The sequence below is a fragment of the Lycium ferocissimum genome, unplaced genomic scaffold, assembly GCF_029784015.1.
Source record: "Lycium ferocissimum isolate CSIRO_LF1 unplaced genomic scaffold, AGI_CSIRO_Lferr_CH_V1 ctg657, whole genome shotgun sequence".
NCBI lineage: Eukaryota > Viridiplantae > Streptophyta > Magnoliopsida > Solanales > Solanaceae > Lycium > Lycium ferocissimum.
Window position 1 is genome coordinate 96,643 of NW_026726405.1, and position 26,971 is coordinate 123,613.

At 34.4% G+C, this 26,971-nt stretch overlaps 1 protein-coding gene and 1 non-coding gene across 3 annotated transcripts; both read right to left on the reverse strand.

The window, feature by feature from the left end:
* Positions 1-373: 373 nt before the first annotated feature.
* TRNAI-AAU (transfer RNA isoleucine (anticodon AAU)) lies at positions 374-447 on the reverse strand. Its single transcript has one exon. It is a non-coding gene; the product is annotated as a tRNA-Ile (tRNA).
* Positions 448-4,902: 4,455 nt separating this feature from the next.
* Positions 4,903-12,740, reverse strand: LOC132045383 (aspartate aminotransferase, mitochondrial-like). 2 transcript variants are annotated; one of them, XM_059435974.1, is made up of 10 exons: positions 12,253-12,740; positions 11,928-12,013; positions 8,237-8,443; positions 8,046-8,151; positions 7,520-7,624; positions 7,255-7,427; positions 6,166-6,325; positions 5,999-6,094; positions 5,839-5,933; positions 4,903-5,229 (listed from the first exon to the last, which is right to left on the reverse strand). In XM_059435974.1, exons 1-10 carry the CDS (start codon positions 12,433-12,435, stop codon positions 5,184-5,186), a joined length of 1,257 nt encoding a protein of 418 aa, XP_059291957.1. In that variant the 5' UTR covers positions 12,436-12,740; the 3' UTR covers positions 4,903-5,183. The 2 variants fall into 2 exon arrangements, with proteins under 2 accessions (XP_059291957.1, XP_059291956.1); XM_059435973.1 differs by having other exon boundaries at positions 4,903-5,237.
* Between the last annotated feature and the right edge of the window lie 14,231 nt (positions 12,741-26,971).

Genomic DNA, 26,971 nt, shown 5'->3' on the forward strand with positions numbered 1-26,971 from the left:
CTTAAATTATCAAGTTATCGGTAGATCCTAATTTTAATTGTTGTGTCTAACATATAATTAGCCTTCCGTTAATTGGAAATGCGCACTTTATCCTTTACCTTATCCATTTGATTAGGGGTTAATAAGACACACATCAGTTCATATAATGCATGAAAAGAATGTGTTATCTCCTTAAAATATATAATGCATGAAAAGAATGTTTTATCTCCCAAGACATTTCTTATGCAGCATTTAAGAAACATCACTTTTGAGTTAGTTTCTTTTTACCAGTTATTAGGAATTTAATGCACTTGCTATTTTGTTCAAATACGCATAAAAAAGGTCACAGGCAAAAAAAAAAAAAAAAAAAAAAAAAAGGCTCACAAATATGTTTTGGCCCATGCAGGTCTCGAACCTGCGACCTTCGCGTTATTAGCACGACGCTCTAACCAACTGAGATAATGGGCCTTGACGTTGTTAATGCTTTTGTATACAATTAGTAAGTACCGAACTTTGAAAATTTGTATTTCACCATCAAGCTCTAAACTTCTTTTGCTTAAAATTGGCAAAATATTACTATCAGGTAACAACTTCAGTTCGTAATGACGTTTATTTTCACCCAGTGGATGTCTCTTTTTGCCCAAAAAGAATTTAGATTTCAACTCATTATGTGTGTGTGTGTGTGTTTTTTTCCAATCTTATTTTGGTGAGTAGATTTACTTTACACTTTGTTTGGATGGTTGTTACGTATTAATGTTTCATAAGATATCGTATTATATCATATTGTGTTGTATTGTATTGTATTTTGATGAATACAACGTATGGATAGATTACATCGTTTCCTATTGTTACATAATGTTAGACATGAACAATTTAAAGGATAAACCTACAAGAAAATAGGGTACGGTGTAGAGCTGTCATAAAAAGGTACGATAAATGATAAAATATGATTATTAGATAATAAACAGAATGAGAAAAAAAATATATAAGGTAACGACGCATTACGCCAAATGGGGCATTACATAAAATTGAACTTTTCATCGTTACACGGCGGAATTGAAACACAGTTTTTCATATCCTAAAAGATTATCTTGTGTGGTTTGGAAAGAAAAGATTTTCTAAATAACAATTCAAATTGATGTTGTAACGAACCGTTTAGTCGTTACCGTAAAATTCTGAAATATTTGCAACCTCGATATCCTGGACCTTTTCAGTTCGCTAAGTATTTCCGCAGTCAGGCCGCCCCAGCGCTGGTATGACCGCCGCAGCGATCGCGCCCTAGCGACCACAACCCTGCTAAAGCATAGGTGGGGTGGTTGCATTAGATCGCTGAAGCAGCAATGGGGAAGCCGAAGTGGCACCGCTGAAGCGGTTGGTCGACCGCTATAGCAGTGACGCGCAGTAATTTTTCCTATTTAAGAGTTCATTTCGGGATTTGACCCCATTTTCTCAAAACCTAAAGCTCAGACGCCCCTCAAGCCTTTTTGGGAGTTCAAATTCAGATCTTCTTGGGAGTGGTAATCTTCCTAACCTCTTCTAATCTCTTCTTACACATAGCTAATTGTTCCCAAGGTCTTCTCCTAGAAGCAAATGAAAGTGGGTATCACCAATTCCTAGACTTAGAAGGTCAAATGGTTAGCGCGCATGTTCTTAATATGGGTTATATTGGCTCAATTTCTCATGTTCATCACCCTAGAATGGTTACTAACTTAGATTCTCATCTTCTTCCTAAATTGTAAATGGTTTTCTTCCATGACTTGAAAATGACTTTCTAAAGAATAGAGTTAAAAATGGTGACTTTACCTAGCTAGTAGCTTAAGTGGGAATGGAGGTTAATGAATCACCTAGCTTTATGATGATGGTAAGAGAGTTCATTTAGTGATAAAGGCCTAGAAAATATAGAGATGTTCTAAAAGCCCAACTTTCCGTATCAATCTGAATGTTTTGTAAAATGTTCTAATGATGATTCCTATTATTGGGTCTCATGATTGTCTCAAGTTCCTTCGTGCAGGTTACGATGTGATGAACAAATTGAAGATCTACGGATATTCGTGGCACCTGCTCAGCCTCGAGGTAGGTTAAGGCTTCCTTTTCAGCAGACTCCGGTTAGATTTACATTTTCATGTATTAGATGGAACAGAGAATGCATGTGTAGGATTTTGGAGTTGGAATGGATTCTTAAGATGGTACTGTTATGCGATTTGTGTGTTTGGGCTTGTGGCCTGTAGACTATTTAGGTTCATGTGTTGGTTTTCCTTGAGTATTGGTGGACCTTATGTGACTTGGAAGATTAGCTGTGCGGTACTTAGTTTACTATGTCCCTTTGATGAGGAGTCCCCATATGATGCGCATAACTTGTTCTATGCTATAAATAGTGAATCTTAATGGGTATTGAAACGGATAAAATATACCAAAGATCGTGAATTGATTCTAGACCGGGTATTAGTAATGTCTTGTAAGTAGAAGGTGAAATTATCATGTATTAATGTTGATAGGCAGTAAAAGAAGTCAGGTAGTATTGTTATGTGACTTGTCCGTGTTGATTATCGGAGACTATAGATATATCTTGTTCATGATATTGTGGTAACTTACTTGTTAATGCTTGAGATGCGGATAGTGTTCTATATGGCTTGTGTAGTCTTTCATGATACTGTTGGCGTACCCATGCTTGGTACTTGTGATATTAATCTGATTATTAGTTGATTTATTGACTCGATAACTTATTGCACGCATTCTCATCCTTCACGTGATATCTTGTTGATACATTGATGACACTTCGAGGAAACGGTTTGTGATGAGCTGGGCTCAGTTTGAATGAGAGTGACATGAGGTCCGATATCCGATGGTTGTTTCGGAATCGTGGTTGAGTGGTAGCGGTATCCGAGGTTGTTGCCGGACCGTGAGGTGCATGGACTTCGGGTCCCCCATGGGTTGTGCTGATGAAAATCCTCCGTGGACAAAGATCCGAAGTCTCGTCTAGCTGTTAGGTAAAGATCCGGGACCAGTAGTACATAGACTTCGCGAGTCACCCTGGGTTGTGCTACCGAGACATCGATACTTCTGTCCTGAGTACATGTGTACACAACATTGCATTGCATATACATTTCATACATTATTGCAGTGCAGTGCACTTCGCTTCTATTGTGACATTCGGGTGATGTACTTGTGTCATATGGATTCGGATTGAGTATATTGGGACTTGACACAATTGGGCTTAGTTGCTAAACCATAGGCCATGATCTTGAATTATTTTTGTTGATTGTTCGTTGTTCTAGTTGTATGCGTTGGTTTCCTAAAATTAGTTGAATATCATAATGACGAGTTGACTTCTATACTAAGATTGAATAGCGTAATGATACTTGGCTTGCGAAACTTGTGTGGAATTGCCTAGTGTTTATTAAGAGAAGAGTTAGTTGAATTAAGAACATTGATGTTACGACGAGCGGTAGGTGATGTGCGTTGTTGACCTAGTTTCACCGGTCATGCTTATTTGTGAAATCTTTTACTGATACGTTCTTCTAACCATTGTCGGCCTATGATGCTTACTCAGTACGCGTTGTTGTATCGATACTACTCTTGCTACACTCCTTTTGGGGTGTAGTGTTTTTCAGGTTATTGATTATCGATCATTCGGAAGATGCATGGTGCTTATCTCGAAGGCCTCGATCCACTTCATTTCGGAATGGGGATTGGGTCTTAGAGTTGTTAAGTGTATTCCGATTCCACATTAGCCGCTCTTGTACTAGTCTAGACCAGGTCGTAGGAATAGAAATGAGTCATTGTATTTATTTATCTGTTATAAACACTTCCACTATTTGGGTTAATATATTGATTTGATTTTCACTGTTTATTATTCCTATCTTGAATTAATTGAATTTTCGTTCTTTACTTGGAATCATTATGTTGATTAAGGGTTCACCTACCGAGGTGGGAATGGTAGGTGCCGGCGCGATCCTAAATTGGGTCGTGACAGATGAAAATTAATTTTCCCCGTGGTCCAATCCAAGTGGCCTTAACTGTATTTCCTAGTATTAAATTTGCATCTTTAACAGATATTACTATTATATATAAGAGGGAATGTGAGGACTTTTGTAGTCCTCACAATAATTTCCCAAATTTTTAAAAACTTTTTCATTAATTACTTTTATGTCTTAATTTTATTTATTTAAGTCAATTTTTTTGTTTTTTTGTTTTTAAAGTCTACTTTTCAAAAGCTATCGAGTCTGGGGACTTTTGTAGTCCTTACAATAATTTTCAAATTTTTTTAAAACTTTTTAATTAATTACTTTTAGGTCCTAATCTTATTTATTTATGTCAATTTTTTTGTTTTTGTTTTTAAAGTCTACTTTTCAAAAGCTATCAAACCTCTACCTCATTTTTCACGTTCTTTGATTTTCGATTAGTGCTCGATATACGCATTTGAGCCCAATTAATCCGGATAATTCGCACCGCATCGCCTTTATTCGGGGGAGCGCTTCCTCCAAAGATTTTTTTTTCCATATCCATGTTCGAACCCCTAATCCCTAATTAAGAAAGGAGCAGCTCCATCTGCTGCACAAGTTTAATTATGTATTTGTCTTAAAAGTTCATTAATTATGTATAGATTATTTATTTAGAACTAAATAACTTCAGAAAATTAGGATACATAAGTTATAATTTCATCAAAATGGAAGTTAAAATATTAAAGGAGTGGAATGAAAATTTTGCTTTTATATACTACCCACTTGTGGGACTACAATGGGTATATGGTTGTTGTTGTTGTTATTGTACACTTGTACTAACACAAATTATATTTCTTTAGTTAAAATATCTGCTTTTATATCTTGAGTTTGGGCCCGGACTTAGCACGGGCCTCACATAACTAGTAAAAGTATTAGACAATGATTGCTCTGCATAAAATTTCAATAAGAATTGATCAGTATATAAGCTAAACTACGAATTTAAAATGATTTGGATCAATACACTTGTTATGCTAACAAGAACAAGGGAACTTCTCATGACATACTTCAATACAAATTCTGAGCCAAACCCCTCAAGTTTTGGCTTAATAAACATTCTGGAGAAACAGTATATATTGCATAACTACATATTTTGACTTTGGCTTTTGAAACATTTAGATAGACAATCTAAGCTACAAACTGCTTCTTACCAAAGCCAAAACTGATTCACCATTTCAGTCAAACTATTATTTACAATTGGTAACTTCATGGATTGCATTTGCCAAGTAGTCCACATTGCTGCTTGTCACCCCTGCCATGCTGCCATATTGTAATATGTCAATTGCAAAAGCATAAAACAAACAAAAAAAAAAAAAAAAAAAAAAAAAAAGGAGGGATGCGAATCTTTTGTTCTTTCTGTTTTCTTGATTCAATTTTCCTTTCCGAATTTTTCTTGTGCAAAACAACTAAATCGACAAACAATGGAGCAAGCTTTATGGCAGAATCAAAATCTAATACTCTATTTTACCTCTAACATGAAGTATTTTTAGAGAAGTGAATCACTTAAGAATTTCTCGGAGAACTTTTCACGACTATGAATGAGTTATCTTAATCGTCTTTCCTTTTGACCTACTATGTGTAATTATATGTCAAGGGGAAAGGGAGGGAGAGGTGGATGTGTAGTTTTACTTCCCCTGTAATTCTTAAATAGACATATACTTCCTCAATTTCATTTAATCTTGGAGGGATACGAAGAGCTACGTGCAAGGAAAAATACCCTCCACTTATTCTATCACCCTAACTAGCAAATTCATCATTCTACTGTTATTATTGCTATCACGTTTTCTATCACAATGCCATTAGTGTCACATATATAGGTAACAATACTTAAATTCAAGAAATTTTAGCCAGTTAAAAGTACCTGATGCGTCCATCATTAGTCATGTATATATGGAAATCCCTCTGCAGTTGGTCAACCTCCTTAGGAGATAAACCGGAGAAGTAAAACATACCAACCTGACGATTTGGCAATTAGCAGCTGTATTTAATATGCGATTTCGCAAAGACTTAACAATTGGTACCTGCTTGGTTATATGTTCCCAGCTTGCAGATGAGTTCAACTCTTCAAGATTCTGACGTAATGTGATTCTCATTCTGATCAAGCGATCCACCATGACCTTACGCGAAAGATATAATCAGTACGTGCATAAGGAAACAGAATGGTAATACAGAATCGAACGTCAATTACCTTAACTTCCTCTTCCCAAAGTGCCTTTAAATCAGCATCATTCAAGATCGCTGACACCAATAATGGGCCATGAACAGGAGAGCTACTGTACATTGCCCTAACAATCTGCTGCAACTGGCTCTTAATCGCAGTGGCTTGGTTTTCATCCCTGGAGACAATACTGGTTTGCAAAAAAAAAAAAAAAAAGGAAGAAAAAGGACGGGAAGTTTGAGAGTTGGCGACAAATCAAGAAACCATGAAAGCAGCAGATATCAACATAGAAAAACAAATAATTTTGGGCTTTTCATTTTTGGCCCATCAGCAAAAACTAATCTTTTTTTTGTGCGGTTTGTTCTTCATTTGGGGTGGTCTTTAATTTTTGCCCTTCAAATTGGTGGTCTTCAAGTTTTGCCCTTCGCCTAATACCCCAAGGTTGTGGGTTCGAACCTCAGCTCAGTTAAAAAAATAAAAAAAATCGCAAGGCAGAAGTTGCAAAATTCTGCCTCTCTGCCCATGCAAGGCAAAATTTGGGCCTTAAGGTAGAATTTGCATGGGGCAAAAATTAAAGACCAACCCCAGCAGAGGGCAATCCTGCAAATTACCCAAAACTAATTACGGGCGCTTAACCGAAATAAACAAAACCTATACACTGGATATGCATATTTTATGTATATTACATGTATATTTATACTTAGTATACAAAACCTATGCATTTACTGACTATTTCGTAAATTAGATCACCAAAAGGCATTGGACTGTAATTATCTCAATCACTTCCCTTGTACCAAGCAGAGTAAGGGACCCATTAGTCACTGTTCAAGGCACGCAAGGATCATACAGGTTAACGGACAAGGTCTAGTTTCAGTTAATTAACTGAAAGCCTAGTAACTTCCATCATTTGTGGTCATTTTATCGACTACTAATCACTAAAGTGGACGTAGGAATAAACTAAGAATGAAACAAGTTGAAGTTACTTTGTTTGATGGATCTATTCCTTGTTTCTGTTCGTTCAATGTATACAGCTTATAGTCTTAACTAATTAAAGTGGTATTATTCCGGTATTGTTCAAGATGAGGAGTTGCAGAGCTCTGCAGCTAGAAGTTTGTCTACCTGACACAACCTACACGGTGTCCATACAATCCCATATTTTTGGAAAAAGATTGAGCACAGCCCAATAGATGTCCATCTTCTAGAAATATCCGAATAGCAGTGGCATCTCTCTCAAGGTCCCCGCTAGCAATTCCTTGATAAGCCATATCAAAAAAAGGAAAATGATTCTTGATCTGAAACCAGTTTTCACAAAGATAGTACATAAGAAAGTTATCTAAGAGAGTAAATAAGACTAGAAATTAAAGGATTAAGTTATTTCACTAACCTTGCATATGTGTGAGATTTCTTTCCACTGCTCATAGTTGGGGTCAACACCAGTTGGGTTATGAGCGCAAGGATGAAGTAAGAAAAAGGAACGATCTGGAGCGTTCTGTGAGATTATCAAATGAATAGGATCAGCGATAGTACTCTAAAAGAATAAAGTTAACTAAAGCAGAGTTTGCCTTCAAATATTTTAACAACATACTGTAAAACTATCGCAAAATTAATATCTTTATGTCATATAATGAATTATGATACAATAGATGGAAGGGAATTTTCTCTATTACATATTTCAGGTAGGAGAATCATATGCATATTTACTATTATTACATAATTCTTCAGCAAAGAGCTTATCATTGGCCTTTACTTGCTCAGCACACAAGTCATCTTTTATAAAGGCTCACAATCTCATATGTGCAGGAAAAGGGTGAAGAGCCATGTAAGGATGTAACGTTCGGCAGTGAAGTTAAAGCAGAAATTTCACAACAAATTTGAGAAAAGTCATCTCATCATCCAGCATACAACCAAACCTTGATATCATTCATGAGGGCTTGAAATTGCAATCCTTTTGTATCAGGATCATAATAGTGGTAGGTACTTGTACAAACTTGAGAATCTCTCCAAATGTCATGGTGGCTACAAAAGAGGACACATTTCAATCACAGTACAAATTAATAATGGCACGGCATGAAAACGAATTATAAACGTGGAAAACATTTACTTGGACCAAGTTGGCGTTGGTAGAAAAATTTGTGAGTCAGGATAGAAGCGCCTTTGGAATTGAGCAAACAGCCGGCATGCACCAGTCCCAGAAAGAGCTGGAACACCAGCAAACCTGCCTTCTCTAACAACATTAGAGTCATTTCCATAAGCCAATTTTACAGAGTCCTGCACGAACTTTGATTTCGTTGTTGCTTTAGTTGATTCCCTGCCAATAGAAAAACAACAGCCGTGGTTACAATGATTTAGAATGAACCCAGAAAATTTTCCTGGTTGAATATTATGCAAATATCGTGAATGAATTTGAGCATTCCTAAAGGATCCTAAAGCAACAAGTGAAGTAACCCAAGATCCTTTACAAAATCCTTCGGATGCTCTTATACGTCCAATGGGACATTATGGACCCATTTGCGCATAAATATTTCAATATTTGACAGAGACTGTAACTTCAAGTAAAACGTTCAAACACTGGTTTGAGCGTTTACTTTAAGTGTAATACTGATTTTCATGGATTTCAAGAAGCGCCACTGGTTCAGGGGCTAAAGCTGGCATACTAGGATTTCTATTTACTGCTACCATTTTTCATATATGGGCTGAACGTAATGCTAGGAGATTCCAGTCTACCAGTAGCGATTTCAGATTCAGAGTCAAAGAGATTGTCTTGCAGCTTCACTTGAGAGGCCAGATACAAAGAAAATGGTCCAAAGTACTGGACAGTTTGAATAGTTTTCCTACTTACACATAGCTTCTTGTTTTTGCTATTTTAGAGCCAGCTGTATAGTTATGATATAGAGATTCAGGTTTGAGCTAGTTCTAGAGTCCAACGAACTAGTAGCTTTGTAATTCTCACACTTGGTTGAAATAAAATTTTCCCTTTCGACCCAAAAAAAAAAAAAAAGAAATACTGATTTTCAGTCATAATTCTTCTATTCGTTTTCCAAGTGAAGTTCATGTTCAATTACAACGGCAAATTCCACAAACCATTTTAAACTTCAACTCCGAATACTCATTTCTGTTATAAGTCAACACTTCTTGCATGCAAATCTGATTTATTACGAGTGAGCTTGAATGCCAAGTTGCCCGAGTGAAAACAGGCTTACAAAAAGTTGGCTTTGATACTATAGGACATCAACCTCAAAGCTTAAGGCGATGGGTGGAGTAACTCAAGATCTTTATAAAACAGTCTTGGATGCCTTTATATACCCAAAGTGGAACATCATATAACTCAACCATGTCTAACCGTGTCATGAAAATACTAAAGTACCTATTAGTGCAAGATCATTGTCCAACCTCTTCAATACAACAATAACAAAATCTTGATCTCAAACTAGTTGGGGTTGGCTAGATGAGTCCTCATTTGTACCACTCAACTTAAATCATTATAGCCATTCATTCCAATACTCAATAAACTTTCCATCCCCTTCAATCCTATAGATCTAAACTAAATAATCAGCAATATCAGTCCTCGTACAACTGAAGAACTAGAGAATGATAAATATCGCTGCAAACTTGAAAACCCTTCCAGACATTGTTATTTCACTCAACTCCTTTCCTTAATTACTCGAAAGGAATAGCTCCCCCTTCCTACAATAAAATTAATTTCTCTTTTTTACATTTTTTTTAATGGTGGAGTCTAGGCCTGCTTGCGTGCACCTCAACTTAGTATCACATTTGGCTTGCCGAGAGCTTTTCCTAGACTATTTTCTACTCCCTCCGTTCCATAATAGTTGTCCACGTTACTAAAAGTATCCATCCCAAAATATTGTTATTAACCTGTATCCGAAAATATACTTAAACCAGAAACTGGAAATTTAAAAAAAAAAAAAAAAAGAATCTGAAATTTTTAGAAGAACAGTATCTGAAAAATGTATAAGAATTAAATCGAGTCCACTGAATACACAGTGTGTCCTTAAGGAAATTATTCCCCTCAATGTACCCGAGGTTGTGGAATATATCCTCCCAGGATAGAACGATTTACTTACCGTTGTAGCAGTACTGCAAACTCCGGTGACAGCGAACTCACTCGAAGGCTGTAAATCACACGAAAATTTAATGTGCAAGAAAAAGAAGAGAGGAGAAGATCAGAAAATTCGTAAGGAATATCTGAAGATCAGCAGGTTATATATAGCCATGGAAGCGTTGGTTCAGAAAGGTTTGCACCCTTTCAGAAAATTTGTGTTCTAACGGATAGCAGGAACATTTACATTAATCCGGGAAAAAATGGGTCAGAAACGGATCCGGGTCATAATCTGGATTCTAATTAATCTGAAAGCTCGGGTCATGATTTGGATAATTAATTAATAATTAAACAATTAAAAGATTAAGTAAATTTGGTCAAAAAACATTAATCAATCGATCTATCATTTGACCAGCCAAAGCCAAGCCGAGCGAGCAACGACGACGACGGCGCGAAGCTTGCCTTCTTCTCAACCCTTTAGCAACTAGAAGGAATGCTTCTATATTTAAGCACATGAACTTTCCTTTCCACTACCAACGTGGGAGAAATGCTTCATCCAAAAAAGCAAAAAGGAATAATTTAAAATTTTCATTTTCCCTCTATATTTGTTCCCTCCATTTCCAATTCAGCCATGAACACCGCCTGATTTCATGAGTGCATAGAGAATGAGCCTTCACTATCATTCTCCTTGAAGCGGCTTACACTTCCCACTCACATATGTGATTTCTAAACGTGTAATCCTATAGATACAGTATTTGGTCATATCTTGCCAAGCTTAGAAATCATTAAAAACTTTAATGCTTTATTAACTCGTTAAAAGCCTTAACATTTTATCCTTGTTTACGAACATTGTCTTTCGTGAGAATGGGTTGAGTTACTTGACAATGTTGAACCGTCATTCATAACTTTGTTTGATCTCTTTGAACTTAGCTCTTGGGATCTCCAGTCTACTAAGTAGAGTAACCGCCGTGATGACTTGTCCTAGGCCTTAACCTCATTCGCGTGATGATCTTTCAACTGCCTCTCTAGTTAGGCCTTTTGTAAGTGGATCCGACACGTTATCTCTCGACTTTACGTAGTCAATCAATCTATCATTTGATCGAATCCGAAGCCGAAGCCGAGCCGAGCCGAGCGAGCTACGACGGCGGCGCAAGGCTTTCCTTCTTCTCAACCCTTTAGCAACTAGAAGGAATGCTTCTATATTTAACCACATGAACTTTCCTTTCCACCACCAATGTGGGAGAAATGTTTCATTCAAAAAAGCGAAAAGCAACAATTCAAAATTTTCATTTTCCCTCCATATTTCTTCCCTCAATTTCCCATTCATCTAACACTTAAAACCCAACAAATACTTGTCAATTTACAAAACCTAGATAAAATTAATTAATTTTTTTCCATTTTGTTCGTAACATTACCTGTGTTTGAGAGTAACCATTATTGATTAGAGTGCAGTTTATTGGAGAGAGATAAGGGTAAGATCGTAAAAATACATTGTTAATTATGATTTCTTAAGGGGCGTGCAAAATGAAAATGTGACAACTAATATGGGACAGAGGGAGTAGTTAAAATGCTTTTCCTTTTCAACGAAAAAGTCAACAAATTGTTCATGTAATGTCCAAACAGACTTTAGAAAAGTATGAAATGAGACAAATTTGAGTAATTAGATAAGGGGATTCTGTAAAAATATGATTGATTTAATCAAAACTCAAGAAAATAGAGCACAGATGGTACTTACAAGAACTCGCAGCCAGAAATACTTTCCGCAGCTCGTCTAACACACTCAAGAGTAACTGGTTTTCCTTCATCATCTCTGTAAGCTCCCTATGAAGAAGTGTAACAAAACAAATAACCATCAATCCAGAAGGAGAAAAACTGCTGATGAAAAACTTCAATTAACAACATAGTTAATGGTCAAAAACACACACTTGAACCATCTTTTTTTCGCAAGTTTCACATGGCAACAATCAATTGTTCCGTTTTCCTGTATGAAATAGTTTAGATGTTTTTGACCATTATCTCTTAACAAAACCATGAAATTAATAGCATAGAAAGAACAGTACCACACCAAGATTGAGCTTCAAAGGACTTGGATCAGAGAGAAAAGCCTCAGTGACACTGGTGATTGGGTCCTTAGGAGCTGGTAGTACATGGTCCCACCATCCCATAATGTTTTTGACATTTGTTGCTACTGAAGTTGACATCCATCTATTATTACTGAATCTAATAAGATGTCTACTCCACATGTTGATCTTCTTGCTCTGTTCTTTTTTCCTTTCTTGTATTGTGACAAATGCCTCTAGTGAGTTGGGATTGTAAAATCAGGGAAAGGGTATATGAATCTCAGGTTGGCGTTTCTTCAGAGGAAAAATGAAGTAAAAATAGCGGTTGTTAATGGGGATACTAGGGAAAGAAGACATTGAAAACTCTGTTTTGCTATGGGAGTTCCAAATTCCAATGGGCTATCTTCTCCTAGTTTCTGCCTTTTTGTCAAAAAGGAGACTTGAAGTCTCAAACTTACGAATACGGAGTAGTACTTGGTCCGTTGATTGTGGTGCTTTTTAAAAATAGTTCTTTTCAAAATTTAGCACAAAATGAAAAAAAAATTGTTTTTATCTTTAATAATAATAATTATTATTCTTGAAAACTATAAACAATTCGGTTATTAATTGTGATTACTTTAGAAGAGATAGAAATAGGCCAAAAAAGAATGGGAGAGAGGAGGCAGGGCGTGATCATACAGGACATGACACATTTTTAGCTTACCGAGGATATGGCCCTAGATTAGAAGGTTTGGAGGTCGAAGGTTAGGATAGAAGATTAGTAGGTTGCTCTGTGTTGTAGTACTTTTACGAGGGAGAGGAAGGAGCTAGTCCCATCTTCTCCTTATTTAGTAGTGTTACCTAGTATTCGCATAGTATCTTGTTCTTCAATTATACTACTCCATGTTGCCTTGTTTATGTTGTTATTTTGCGGTCGTTATTTTCTTATTTCTTCTGCTTTTATTACACTTCTTTTGAGTTAGGGTCTATCAGATACCATCTCTCTACCCCACAAAAGTAGAAGTAAGGTCTGCATACATCCTATCCTTCCTAGACCCCACTTGTTAGATTACAATGGGTATGTTGCTATTATATTTTGACATATTTGATTGTGTAAATAAATTTTACTAAGCTTATCAAAATAAAAATAGTCAAGAAATTCCCAAGTTGATGAAAGAAATTATTTTGAGAATGGTGAAATAATGGAGAAGTTGATTAAGGAATAAAATGAAATATTCAAATTTCTAGAAAGGTTATCCAAAAAATCTTGATTCAATTCAATAGTACTACTCTCCATATTTTCAAGCAGCGTCCCACTGTTTCAACCATGGTCCAGTGGGCTGTATTTAGTTTGTGTACTGGACTATATTCCTCAATCATGTAGGCGTAATTGCTCAGTGTATAGTGTAAGGTAACTTTCACATTACATATTTTATAACATTTTGAATTGCACAACTAAAAGAGAATTATGTAAACGATTGTAATTGCACCATTTATTAAAAGATAGTATTATTTTTGTGCATCCTCCGATGACTTTGGTTTGAGTAACCAAATACTCCCTCCGTTTCAAAATAAGTGGTACTTTTATCTTTTTATTTTATGTCGAAATAAGTGGTGTTTCACAAAATAAACAAGACATTGATTTTTTTTCTTTTAATTTTACCCTTATTTAAATCAATGGAGTTTTACATAACTAAAAAACCATTAAACATCTCCTTCTTTTTCAAGACATTTGATTAAGGGTAAATTAGTAGAAATAATTTCTACTTTCAATAGTGTGTAGTTTTTTAATAGGTGTGCCAAATTAAAAACACTACTTATTATAAAACGGAGACAGTACTAACTATCTTTTTGATTGATTCATAAAATCAAAGTAATTATTAGAGAGTTCTTCGGTATTGCTGGTCGCATGAGTTTAATTTTCTTGTATGACTGTGTCTTGGTTTAAAATTGTTATCACAGTTTGTATTAAGGCAATAACACTATAAAATAAAGCAACTCATGGTTGCCACAAAAATTTGATTTTTATCATTTTTTTTGCGCGGATTGCCGTTCTTTTGGGGTGGTCTTCAAATTTTGCTCATCATATTTGTGGTCTTTAAATTTTGCCTCCCATATTGCCGGTCTTTAATTTTTGCCCTTCGCGTTGCAACCCTGAGCGTTCGCGCGAAAATGTGGGGTTTGGGTTCGAACCCGCTCACATAAATTAAAAAAAAAAAATCGCAAGGCAAGGTTTGGGTCGCATGTATGCACTGACCGGCATACACTTGTTAGGAATAACGAAAGTTATGCATAGGACCGGACATACTTCATGCTTTATGGATCCCGACTTGGCATAAGTATGTCGGGTCTGGCATAACTTTGATTATTCCTTAACAAGTGTTTGCCGGGTTCGGCATACTTATGGGCAAACTATTAGTTAAGTCTTAATTAAAAATATTTCCTAGTTATGCCTTATGAGGCAGACTTTTAGTTAAGGCATAACTAAAAGTATGCCTCTAAGGCGGAACTTTTCCTTAAGACATAAACTTTGCCTTATAAGGCGGAACTTATAGTTATGCCGGGTCCGGCATAACTTTAGTTATTCCTTAAGGAAAAGTTCCGCTTTATGGGGCATACTTTTGTTATGTCTTATGGGCACACTTTTAGTTAAGGCATAACTAAAAGTTTACCTTGAAAAGTAAAAAAAAAAAAAAAAAAAAAAAAGCCTCAAGGCAAAGTCTGCCCCCATCGGCAGACTTTTGGTTAAACATAACTAAAATTCTACCGATGGGAGAATAGCGAAATTTAAACTCTGCCTTGCGAATTTTTTAAAAAATTTTGACTAAGTGGGGGTTCGAACCTGGAACCCATGGGTTTTAGCCGAAGGACAAAATTTAAAGATTACAAATATGAGGGGCAAAATTTAAAGACCACCCCAAAAGAAGGGCAATTCGTTCCTGATTTTTATTAGGCAATTTGCACGATTGGCCTTATTCGGGGGTGATCTTTAATTTTTGGCCCTCAAATTGCTGGTCTTTAATTTTTGTCCTTTGCTTAAATATTCATGGGTTCGGGTTCGAACCCCGGTCAGTCAAAAATTTAAAAAAATTCGCAAGGCAGAGTTTGGATTTCGCAATACAGAATTTGCTTGCAAAACACTACCTTAAGGCAGAGTCTACTACCTTATAACGCAAAGCTTGCCTTGAGTTTGCCTTAAGGTAGCAAACTCTACCTTATACGACAGAGTATTCTACCTTAAGGAATAAGACTCTGCCTTCAGGCATACGGCAAGGTAGAGTTTGAATCCAAAACTCTACCTTGCGATTTTTTTTTTTTTTTTTTTAAAAAAAATTGACTGAGCGGGGATTCAAACCCGAAATTCAAAAATTTTTAGCCGAAGGATAAAAATTAAAAACCAACAATTTGAGGGCCAAAATTTAAAGATCAGTGCCTTTGAAGGACAATCCGCGCAAAAAATGATTTTTATCCTTTTCTTTTTTCAAAATTTTGTTTCTGTTCATCATCCTCACAGAGCGGCCCAAACTATACCGACTAAGGATTGGCCCAACTGTAATTTGATTGTATATAGGCAACTCTCCAAAATAATCCATGCATGTGGTTGTATTTGATGATCAGTTGGGGAATGCGCTCCTAGTCTGTAATTTTTAATTAGTGTTATGGCTTGTTGGACAAGCCTATTTTTTCCCAGAAGTCTTTTTTAATAAGTGTTTATTTTTAAAAAGTGAGGTATTCGCCTAAATTTTTAGGTCAAAATAAGTGCTTTTGAGGAGTAACAGAAGCTGTTTTTCAGAATCTAAAAAAATAGCTTCAGTCAAAAGCACTTTGGAGAAAAAAACACTTAGGAGCCGTTTGGACATGGTTTGAAATCATGGTTACAAACCATGATTTGAAACCATGTTTGGACATGCAATTTTGATATCTTAAGTTGCATTTTCTCTTATAGACATAAAAACCCACAAGTTGTGAGAACTATCAAAGCATTCCCAATTCTTATACAATCTTACCAAATGATCAAGTCATAATTCATAACAAAATTAATACGCTACTACAAGGCCTTTCTTAAAAATACAACATCAATTAATCAAACTTTAGTTCAATAAAAACGAAAATTTAACATGAATAGTAATGAAATTGGCAGACATAAATAAAGGTTGGTGGAAGTTAACGAAGTTGGTAAATGATTGGTGGGAGTAATTGTTAAAAATATCTACCAACTTATGGGTCTTTTTTTTACAAAAAACTTATGGGTCAAATTTTATATTTAAAATTTTTAAAATCATGAGATGAAATGCGTGTAAATCTTTGGTTTAAATCTCGTGAAGCTCAAACCGCATGTTGAAACGCCTACTTAGAAGCACTTTTTAAAATCATGGTCAAACACTAATTGCTGCCTAAAAGTGTTTTTTAAATAAATTGGCAAACGCAAACTGTTTTTTGCCAAAGTACTTTTTAAAAAAATATTTTTTAAAATAAGCTGATTTTAGAAGTTTGACAAATATTGTTATTAGAGCCCTTGATAGTTATTTCCTAATCTAGTAACTAATAAATAAAAGAACGACGGATGAAATTGATGTTGCACTGGTCTTTTACCAAAAAAAAAAATAAAAAAAATAGAAATTGTCGATAACTAGGGGTATGAATGGGAATGTACGAGAATTCGTTTAATTTTGGTCATTCAGTTCTTTCTCTGAATTTTCCTTAAAGAGAACAGATTCAACTGTGGCACTAGCGCACTTCCTCTTATATTGCTGCGTGGCAAATGATGCCAAATTGATGATCAAACTTGACTTGTCAATGATGGCCTAACTGATATTGAGTTTATAAATTTGATTTTTCTTCATTCCTTCAATTTAGGAAATTTGTTGTCCTGTCAAAAGAAACTTCAGCGAAGTATCATCAGTTGCTGACGAAAAGTTTAATGGACAAGACACTAATATATAAATTAAGTTGTTATTTAATTTAAATATTAATATTTCTATATTTTATTTGCAGGAAATATTATAATTTAATAAATAAATTAAGAGAGCAAAATGAAGAAGAAGATCCAAAAAAGGAAAAGCAAAAGAAAGAGAAAAGGAAGTGCTCCAAAGATGAAAATAATTGTGCAAATTTTCCTTAATGTGGGACCCATCAAAATTGAAACTAAGAAAGCTAAAGGAAAAGGAAGACAAACCTTATTCTCAATAAAAGAAAGGGAGCAGCAATGTATACTTACAAATTGGAAAAAAAGTTCGTGAACACACCAATTTCTTAAATCAACACCCTATTGTTGATTGGCTAAATTGGAAGAAATATATTGCAAAAAGCTTGTGTGCACACGGGAAGATTTTGCTGAAGAAGGAAACTCTATAAATATCAACATTTGAAGCTGCTTAGAAAGACAGAAAAACATAGAGGAAGCAAAATAATACTTTGTTTCCATTCTAGAGCCTTTTCCTTATAGCTTCTTTGGTTATTTAATTTTAGGAAATTATTCTAGTTCCTACTTTTAATTAAATAGCGAAATTATTCTTCTTGAATATTTCTTCTATTTTCTTATTAATGGATAAGAACATTTCCATTAGTTGTATTAACTCCAATATGGAGTAACTTTCTTTTGTGTTAGGAGAATGACGGATCTTGATATTTCTATATAATAGTAGATAATATTATTCCTCAATTTCACATGTTTGAGCGGAAACTTTCTATTTAACTTTTATATGCTTTACAGTTAGATGTTATTTTATTTGTTAACGTTTATCTAATTTATACTACCAATTAATTTGTTTTTCGTAATCGAGAGAGGCGGAAAAGTAACATACTTAATTGTCGTATTGATAGATGTTAACATTTATTTAGTGACATCTATCTCTTTTATGACATAATTAATTTTACACTTATTTGTAATCGAGAGAGGTGGATAGTGTATTAATTAGTTATAGCAAGTAAGATAGCCGAAAGGGACTTACTATAAAAAACATGTTTCGGATTCAAGCATATATTTACGGTGCTTTAATATTACTATTTTGATAATTAATTTGTATAACCGAGAGGAGTGCGATTAATTCTTCAACTTAAGTAATAATATATAAATGTAATCGTGAGAGGCATTTATACATTTATGAGAAATAGAAATTGAAGATTAAAGAATTTACTTTATAATAGAAATATCAAGTGAAGTCAGGATCCCAACACCTTTTATTATATTTGTGAAAAATTAAAATATTTCTCCATTGCTTTATTTACACATTTTTAGTTAATTAACTCACCAATCAACTCTCTTATGATATTCTCAAATAGTAATTAAAATAAGAAACGTCTGTAGAATAGACAAACCAATCTCTGTGGGTTCGACATCTTTCTATACTATAATTTGACAGAGCACGAGTTAAAATTTCATATAAGCTAGACACTCGTCAAGAGTGTTGAAGTTAATGGAGTATCCTTGACAGATCTCACGTAATTATGAGTACTAGTAAATTTATCCGCGCTTCGCACGGTCATAAATGACCACATCAAAAACTCTTTTTCTGGCACCCAAATTTTGAAAGTAATAACAAAGTACATTTTGTGAAATTTAAAGTTTTTTTTTTTTTTTTCATTAGATAAACTAAACGTATATGTTTGTACATTTAGCCTATATATATTTTTCAAAAGTTAAATTAACATCACCAACATCTTTAGTGAGATAAAAAGACATATGCCTGGAAGCACAAGCTAAAATTAAAATCTCAAAATATCTCTAGTTTCATCAATAGTGTCCATATGTGTATATTGAATGATCAATTTGTCTCATTTGGCTTATATTAGCCTATTTTTAACTAATAAAAGAAATGAATAACTAATCAACTAAGCAGTAATAAAATGTATGTCATATTAGCTAAAGCATAATTTACTTTCTAAAATATTTCATTCTTATTTTAGAAGAAATACTGATTATTTAAGATTGAATCTCTTTTTAAAAGCTTTAGTGAACAAAAAACAAACAAAACAAACAAATCAAATTTCACGACAGAGTGACTTAAAAGATTTTATGACAAATAATACTCATAGAATTAAAGTACAGAAGAAAAAAGAACTTAATTGGTGGAGTTTTTCATTGTGAGACCGCACCTTCTTACTCACCTTGCTCTCACTGGCAAGGAAGATACTTTCTATAAAGCTCATAAAATACATTCTAATTTTGTCAACATGTATATTTGTTTTATCGAATTAGAAAAATTATTTGAACAAAATTCCTTTTTTTTATTGGAACTAAATCTTGAAACTTTAAATATGACCAAATTAAGCTTGAATCTTTTTGTCAATTAATTCTTTCGGTATAAAAGAAAGAATAATTTCGTTTACATTGTATTTCAAAGACTAAGACCCAACCGCAGCTTTTGCTATTTAAATAATGGCAATGAAAGAAATAGTCAACTAATATCTAGCTGATGAGAGAATTTTCTTTTCAATATCACTATTTGTAATACTTACAAAAAATAGTGAACAAAGAATAAATAGAAAATAAAATATCAAAGGGACAATACATATCAAGTAAGTTGTTTAAATACCTAAACTATAAAGAAGAGGAAATACCTTTGCATGTGGTAATTTTAGCAACCCATATATATTTTATCTTGATGGAGATACGCCCAACATGAGTGATAAACTTCGTTAGAGACACTTCAATTTTACCCAAAACCATTCTAGCACTAATATTTCTTCTCCAAAAAGTATACAACTAATAAAACACATAATATTAGGCAATACACACATATTAAAACAAAATTTACATATACAAGAGAAAGAAACATATGAAAAAATTTAACCAAAAAAAAAGTCAAAAAATGAAGAATTACATATCTTCCTAAAGTTTAACAATGAACTATATATAGCAACAAATTGACTGAACATGTCTACATTATTTCAAGAACGTATAGGAAGGCAATGATAAGTTACATTTCAAGAAGTGAGTAATGTAAATTAAATAGGCAAGTAAATGATTAGAATTTAATGGCAAGTAACACACACTAAAAAAAATGAGATGAATAGATGATATAGTAACGTGGGGAGAGAAACAGGTTGAATAATACATAAATGCATATAAGTTAAAGTTATTTAATAAAGAAGACAATTAATAGTGGGAGGTGGAAAATTGATTAATTGAAATTAAATATTTTTTGGGCTATTAAAAATCAACTAAATAGATAAATGGAGGGGAAAATGTCAAAAAAAAAAAAAAAAGAGAAAAAGGATAAATGGTATTCTAGGCCATGGAAAGGTGTCACATCACCTTGCCTATGCCTAGCTTTATACTCCTTCCGTTCACTTTTACTTGTCACGTTTTGACTTTTCACGCTGTTTAAGAAACAGTGATTAAGATAGATATTTTACCACAATACCCTTATTAAATGGTGTATAATTGTATTGGAGTTGGAAAATGATTTGAAATGAGTAATAAATGCTAAGGGTAAAATAAGATTTTTTTTCATCTTACCTTGATATGTGAAAATTGACAAGTAAAAATGAAAATCTATAAATAAAATAGTGGACAAGTAAAAGTGAACGGAGGGAGTACTATATATGGATTAGACAAGTTCTAAAAAAAACATTCATGAGCATTGAAATAATAACAAGGCCATAATGTTTTGACAAATAAAATTTAAGTCAACGCCTTGGTTATGAATGGTAAGAAGTGAAATTTTATTTCTCTTAAAATCATATAATTTAAATCTGAAATTACTAGATAGGTTCAATGCTAAACACACTTTCATTATGTATCATGATCTCCTTTAATTGATAAACTTTGTGATTTTTAATATTAAAATGAGTAAAAAATATTAGAGATACTGGCATTTTAATACATTAAAAATATTGATGTATTAAATTGCATTACTATTCCATCTTAATTAGTTCTATAAAGATGAAAATGTAGCCAATTTCTTCAATTATTCTATGATCTACCCCATTAATCAATTCATTCAATTATCTACTAAAACCTACGTATAGTATTGATCTCATGTTGGTACAACTATTAAATTGAGTATTTGGCTGATCAGCTTAAAGTCATTTTATACTTAAAATAAATCAAAAAAATAATTAAACTCATTTAACTTAGCTTATCTAAAGCAGCTTATAAACTGTTTTTTTTAAGCCCATTCAAACAGGCTCAAAATCCAGACTGTTTACGAAAGTTTCCACAGCTATAAATAGTAGGTGCTCTCATGTTCGTACAACTATTAAAATCCACTATTTTCTTATTGACTATTCAGGAAATTTCCACACCTATAAATAGTAGTTTTTCTTTCTTGATGTGATGGATGTACAAGTTTGGTATTGAGGTGTCACAGTTTCACTACAAGAAAAAAAAATATTTGACAATAACTGTGGCATTAGTATACTTTTAATCTTATTAGATGTTTCTGCTTGGAAGATGCCAAAGACAAATTGATGATCAAACTTGACTTGGCAGATGATGCCAAGCCAGATTATTCTTCATGCCATGGGTGTATAAGCGATAAGATTTTTTCTCTTCCACATATTAGTGATAAGATGGCCAACTGATAAAGATCACAAATGAGATTATAAATTAGACTTTTCCCTGCAAATTAAGACATTTGTTATCATAGGAAACCAAATAATAGAGAAATGTGATTTACTGACGAAAAGTCTAATGGTACATGGCAAATTGAAAGTCGTGTAGAGGGAGAACTTTGGGAAGCCAATAGAAACTTTTTTTCCTACTATAGTTGCAGATCAAAAAAGCAAAACTTCTTCTATTTTATCCAGATCCTTCTCTATTCAAACTTGGTTACGCATATCTTACCCTCCACTTTATTAATGTGCTCGAGTTTAGTACCTCCTCAGGTCCCAAATTTATGTGGCGGTGGAAACACTGAACACAACCTTTTTTTTTATTTTATTTTTTTTAATTTTTTTTTAAAAAACATTTATGATTTAAACAAGTCATAAATATGTCGATAAATTTAATTAGGCATGATAAGAAAATTTTAAAATTAAATTTTTATGAGCATAAACTTATAAATTTTTTTAAATTTATAATTCTAAAAAATAATACTATATTTTTATGGCTATAAAAAATTGACACCGAAGACAAAATGGAAAAATTCAGGTTCAAGAATTCTGAATTAAAAGACATGGTTCTTTTCAAAAGGACTAATAAGTAAAGGGTTGGGTTCATTCTGCTAGTCAACTTTTATTTATTGAAGTAAAGTAACTAAACTAATTTTTTAATTAAAGAAAGTACTCAACTCTATTCAAGTATGGAAAGTCACTAAATTATTTTTTGGGATAAGGACAACTTTCCTCGGCCGATTAAAACACAACGGGTTTGCCATTGTAATAAGTGCTATAGGAAACGGCCATCTCAAGCCCGCACATCATAACCTAGAAGTAACATCGATTCTGAGGTCAGCTGAACATGCTAACAATTAATAATTTGATGACTTTCTCTGTACTTAAATAAATTTAATAATCTTTTATTATTAAAAAAATAGTAATTTCATTAACTTATTGACTTAAGTACGATGAAGTAAAATTTAATGATTATCCACAAATCAACCCAATAAAAAATTAATGCGATTCTTTTCCGACCATGGGAGTAGAAACCTGTCGGCCTAGTCGGAGGTGAACAGAATCCGACAGCACCCCTTTGAATTTTGAGCTAGTAACATGTTGCCTGGTTTTTGGTTGCTTTGTGTACACAATGTGGAATACACTACTTATATAATTGCAACGTTACAACAAAGAATCTTATGGGAACTCTTCTTTGCTACCTGCATGTGAAAGAATATTCGTAAGATAAACATGGTAATAAAGAATTGGTTCAGGTAGAACTAAAATAAGATGGAGTATTAGAGCGATAAATTACATTCAAAGACGTGGATCCAAAGTTTAAGGACATGACTCATGAGTACACTATTGTTGTGGACTGTGGGTATACGTTCATCTTAACGCGTTACTTTTAACGTATACATCTAGAGGAAATGAGATATACTGTCCTTTTACAATTTGAATGGGGAAAAAAGATTTTTTCAGATCTCTTATGTGTTTTTTCCAAATCACTTATGTGTAGAAAATAAAAATTTCTTGTAAATTAAAGGTCATAAAACTAAAAATAAAAATAAAATGTAAAGGGCTACAAAACCATTTCTCCGATATATCTACACACATAAGAAAATCTATTGAAATTTCAATTTAGATTGCATTCATAATCATTTTAAAATTATAATAAGTTTAGAGTTAAAAATCTTAAAAGCGAAACCATTTTAGAGACCAGGAAGTACGTGCTCTCAGGAGCGACGCCGTCATTCGAGTTATGGGTTTGGCATAACCCATTAACTTTGGCTCAAATACTATTTTTGTATGTAAAAATTCATTTAATATACATAGATAATTTATCTAGAACTCATTAAATCAAAAAAATTATAATTTGAAACTCATAAAATAAAAATTCTCGCTCGCCACTGCATGTTGGCTCTACTTTCCCAGAGATAATAAAGGACTTATTAGTGGTGCATACTTCCCCTAAAATATGGAAACTTTGGACGAACCCTATTTTATCATTGAACCATTTCAGAAAATAGGACCGAATTTCTGTTCTATCATTTTCATAATTAACTTTCATATCTAAGGGAGTGTCTCCACTCAACTTTTATCAATGGAGACATTTCCCTTTCACCTTAAATGCCTCTTCTTTAATTTATTCTTATACAGTAAAATGGAGGAATAGATTTAAAGATTTACGAAGAACGATGTGTCACGTTGGTTGCTACCGCCAACATGTCTCTTGTGCTACAGTGTGCATGAAAAAGAGAGAGTTGTCTACGAATAATAAGAGGGTCCGGAATCAAAATGCCCCCAAAAAAACTATTTTGAACCAAAATACCCAAAAAAGAAAAAAATGTTTAAAGTATTTGCAGCGCGATAAAATACGCATTAAAGCACTTAACCGTAACGGACTCGTTAAGTGCTTTAGCGCAGTATTTTACTGCACTATAGCAATTTTTCTCTCACCTATAGCGCAGTAAAATTCTGCGCTATAGGACTCCACCATTTTCCAAAAATAGCCTCTTATTACATTTTCACTCCTTTTTACGTAATTTAGCCGTATATTAATCATGCTTTGAGACTCCGGAACTTCAATATTTTATATAGAACCCTCCTTATATTTGTACAATGAATAAGATAGGCTCAATACATCAAGAATACGCAATACTTTGGATTGTCGTTTTAGTGGTTGAAAAGTGCTTTCGAAGTCCTTTTTGTTTGAGACTTGTAGTCATTAGCTTTACGTTATTTATCTTTTAGGGTTTCGTCTTATTTTTTAAATTAGTGCTTAACTTTATTTCGAATGTGTCATGTTTTTTTTTTATTATCAATTTAGGATGTGAAACTATAAACAATAATAAAGACTAAGATAATATTTATAAATATGCAAAAAATATATAATGTTTACGATAAATTGTACAACACTAATGTATATACACTATCGAGGATGGGTCCCACATGTAGTATGCCAGAGACTATCCCTAGGCCTAAGGCTCATACCATCCCCACCGCCCTCGCCATCGTCACCATCGCCCTTTTTCCTCTTAATAACCAGGCGCTCCAAGTCATGATCATCTCCTCTTCCCCTGGCCCGTGTGCTCTTGACTAGAATGTGCTTCTTCTTGGGATCTGGTCCCGCTCGCACGGGCAAAACCTCATGATGACCTGGGTCTGGAAACTCGGACTCTTCCTCGTCAGGAGTTACCACCGTGGGCGCCGAAGGATGAACCTAAAAAATATATAATAATTAGTACCATTTCTTATTTATATTGAATACATTAACGTTATTTATTTAATCAAACCTTGTGTGTCAACGGGCGCGAGCAGGCTCCCGAGATGGGAGTAGGCTCCTGAGATGGGTGCAGTGGTGAATATGAGGTAGTCTCCTGGACGAGATGCTGTTCGAAGTCCAAGTAAAGGTTATAAAAATTAAATAAATATTTACCTTATATTGAATAAAATTAATTTTAAGTAAAAAACTTACGTACTTCGGTAATCTCACGAAGACACCTCTACCTTGGCGGTGATGAGAATGCTCCTGAATGGGTCACTCCTGTGGACCCACTGGCGCCGAATCCTAAAATATGAAGAAAAAAAACGAAATAATAAGTAACATACATATTTAAAATAAGTACTTTAAAAAATCAAATATGTATATTAAATATTGACCTTATATTGAATAAAACAAATTTTAATAAAAACTTACCGTGGCTCGACGGTCGCATGAGAAGACACGTGTGTGTGTGTGTGTGCGGTACCGATGAGAAAACGCACGAGTGGGTGGCTGGTGGACCGCCGGGCGCCCGAATCGTAAAATATAAAATATTACTAAATAATGAGTAACATATATATATATATATATATATATATATATTTAAAATAAATAATTTAAATGAACAAATAAGTATTTTAAATACTAACGGGATAAAAAACTCATCGAAGTCAAGAATCACGGCTCCTCTAAATTCCTCACGAGCCGCTCGTGCCTAATGAAGCGCGTAATGCCGCCCAATCAACGTTATCACGCTCCTCCATATATGCGTTCGCTCGGGCCGTGATGAAGACCCGAGTATCTCAGCAAGTAAGAGCGTCGGCGTAAACGTAGGTGAGTCCCCAGGTGAGCTGCCATCGGCCTGGAATGGCTACGGATGGACTAGACCGTGAACGCCTTCTGGAATGAGATCGGCCTTATCCGCCTCATTTACCAGATGGTGTCCTCCACCACCAGGTCCTGCGCGGCACCGCGTCCTCCGCAGCACCCCTCTGCCCGTAGCACGACCTCTCCTTCCGGCACACCGGTCCTCCTCCTCTGGGAGCACCCGGTCCTCCTCCTGGCGCTGCCTGATACTCAGCCTCCGGAACAGGCTCCTCCCTGCGCCTAATCTCTCCTGCCTGCCGGATACCATCCTCGGATATCCGTACCATCTCCGACGCAAGTGTAACACCTCGTAGCTTAAGGCGAAGCTTTGACTCATAAGATGATAACATAATGGAACCAATATGAGGGTTATAGGAAGTATTTTGAAAACTAATCAAGTCATAAGAAATGTCTTTGGGCAAAGCAAAGTTGGAAGCTACTCTACGGGGCATGTTTGCAAGTGAGTTTATAGAAGGTCTTACTTCCAATGACCATAACCCCTTTATTAATTAGGAATTTGGGAAAACTTCCTGAATAAAAGTTATAGCCCTTTGAAATACCTTTCCAACGGTATATTATAGGGGTCAAACAGACATCTGTGCAAAGAGTTATGGCCATTTTATTGAAGAGATGCAGTGCAGTCCGTTCACCGATCATGTTATACGAACCTGTTATACGGCCCATATAATTTTATACGGACCGTATAACTCGTCCGTACTTCAGGACGCTCCAAATCAACGTTATGTTCCGCCATGATAAAATATGGTCATATTATACGGTCCGTATAAATATACGGACCGTATAACTTTATACGGACCGTATAATATGTCCATATAACCTCCGCCCCATTTTTGTATAAATCCAAGTCTTGAGTTCTTCTATTTCATTATTCACAATTCCAAGCCCTAGCAACAATCCAAAACATCAAGGTAAGTCAATCCAAATCCAAACCCTTCCAACTCAATTCTAACATATATTCTAATAATCTAAGCAAGAAATCATTGTTCCTAATCTAGGGTTTTCAAGAAAACCCATCCCAAGGTTCAAGAATCAAGATTTAGGAAATCT